General features: G+C 29.6%; 1 protein-coding gene across 1 annotated transcript in view; it reads right to left on the bottom strand.

Moving 5' to 3' along the window:
* Positions 1-1,616, bottom strand: part of LOC106478803 (putative pyridoxal-dependent decarboxylase domain-containing protein 2) — a 68,921-nt gene that overhangs the window by 36,390 nt on the left and 30,915 nt on the right. Inside the window, exon 5 of the mRNA XM_022382465.1 lies at positions 959-1,111. Coding sequence (XP_022238173.1) covers positions 959-1,111 — 153 coding nt within the window. The remainder of the gene's footprint in view (positions 1-958; positions 1,112-1,616) is intronic.

Raw genomic sequence — 1,616 nt, 5'->3', positions numbered from 1 at the left:
TTTTCTTAAGAAATACTTGATAACTATCCAGACATTATAAAGATTTTGCATGTGAAATTTTGAAATTTTGTGATGCATAAAAGTATTTTTAATGTTAAGATGAAAATTACTTTGCATGATAAATAAGCAAGATGTGAAAAGAAAAAAAAAAGACATGACAGAAACATTGCTTTACAAACTTTAAGACTTAATAAAAAAATTAAATATTTTGCACATGAAAGCATTGTAATGTTTACTGATAAACTGCCAACTTTTGTTAACAATCGCTTAATAATTTAAAAGTTAGAGCATGAAAACTATAACAAGCCCACAATGGTTATGAGGTTGGTCCCAGGGACTGACTCCGGGTTGAAATAGTTAAGGCATTCATAAAATTTGCAAATATAGAGATATAGTTGAGATATAGTTTTAAAAAACATACACAAGTAACATAATCTGACAGTAACCAATGAGATAAGAACAAAATTTGGATTAAAACTTACCCTAATTTACACTGAGGGGTAACAAGGACTATAAGGCCAGTGATGCACTCAATCACAATATATTATTCACTCAGAGCAGCAACTTAAATTAATATTGGTTGCAACCGAAATGAAACCAATATCTATTTAGGCCTAAATTAAATTTTTCAAGTTAGCTTATAAATATTTAAAAAAATGCAAAACTTTATAATTTATAGTAAAAGTGAAAAGAAGTGAAGTGGTACATTAGTAAATTGAAGTTTACCACATTCACAGGTCAATAATTAAACACAACAACACACCCTTATAACTGCTACTATCACACAACAAAAAGTCAAAATAGCCTGCAGTCTTAATCATATATAAAGTAAGAAACTTCCAAACAGTTACAAATAATTTAATTAATTAATTAGGTGACTAAACAATAAAGACAAAGCCAATCATGACTGCAAGATGGAGAGAGAAGTATCCTTTCGAGAACACTGTGTATCTCTTACCTGAACAGTCTTGAGAGCCAAAGAGTCGTATCAGACAAAATTCTTGTCACTACTTTTCTTAGAGTTCGTGTATCTAATGTTGAGATATAAGCTGCAAGCGTGTGGGACATCACAGCCATTTTCCCAATTTCATCAAGCTGCCTTAGGTGAACACTAAAAAACATACTGTCTTTTGAGGAACAGGTTACGAGCCTTCAAAACAATCTATATCACATAAAATGTTAATTAAAACAAAAGTTATTGTTAATATTCCTTATTAAATTTGATGATTTATGTTATTTGCAACCAATATGTTTCTGTAGCACATATTTAAAAATACTCTAAATTTACAAAAATAACTGTCTTTCAATTCTTCATTCAAATTACAACTTTTAAGGCACACAACACAGTAATTACATTGGTTTTTTTTCAAAGTGTAAAACTAGAAACAGTTGACCCACATTCATAAGTGAAGAAACAAACATTAGTCTACTGATATAAAATGAGGTTTCTTCAATATTTACAACATTGCAGATGTTGTGTATCTACCGTATTTTTCGAATATAAGACGCACCCTTATTTTGAAGACAAAGTTTTGGGGAAAAAAAAGCTACAGTCGCATTTGAAAGATTTTTATTGAACATTCAATTGAACTGAACTATGCATGCCTATTTAAATA

The sequence above is a fragment of the Limulus polyphemus genome, unplaced genomic scaffold, assembly GCF_000517525.1.
Source record: "Limulus polyphemus unplaced genomic scaffold, Limulus_polyphemus-2.1.2 Scaffold251, whole genome shotgun sequence".
In the NCBI taxonomy this organism is placed as follows: Eukaryota; Metazoa; Arthropoda; class Merostomata; order Xiphosura; family Limulidae; genus Limulus; species Limulus polyphemus.
This window is presented reverse-complemented; position numbering and strand designations above follow the sequence as displayed.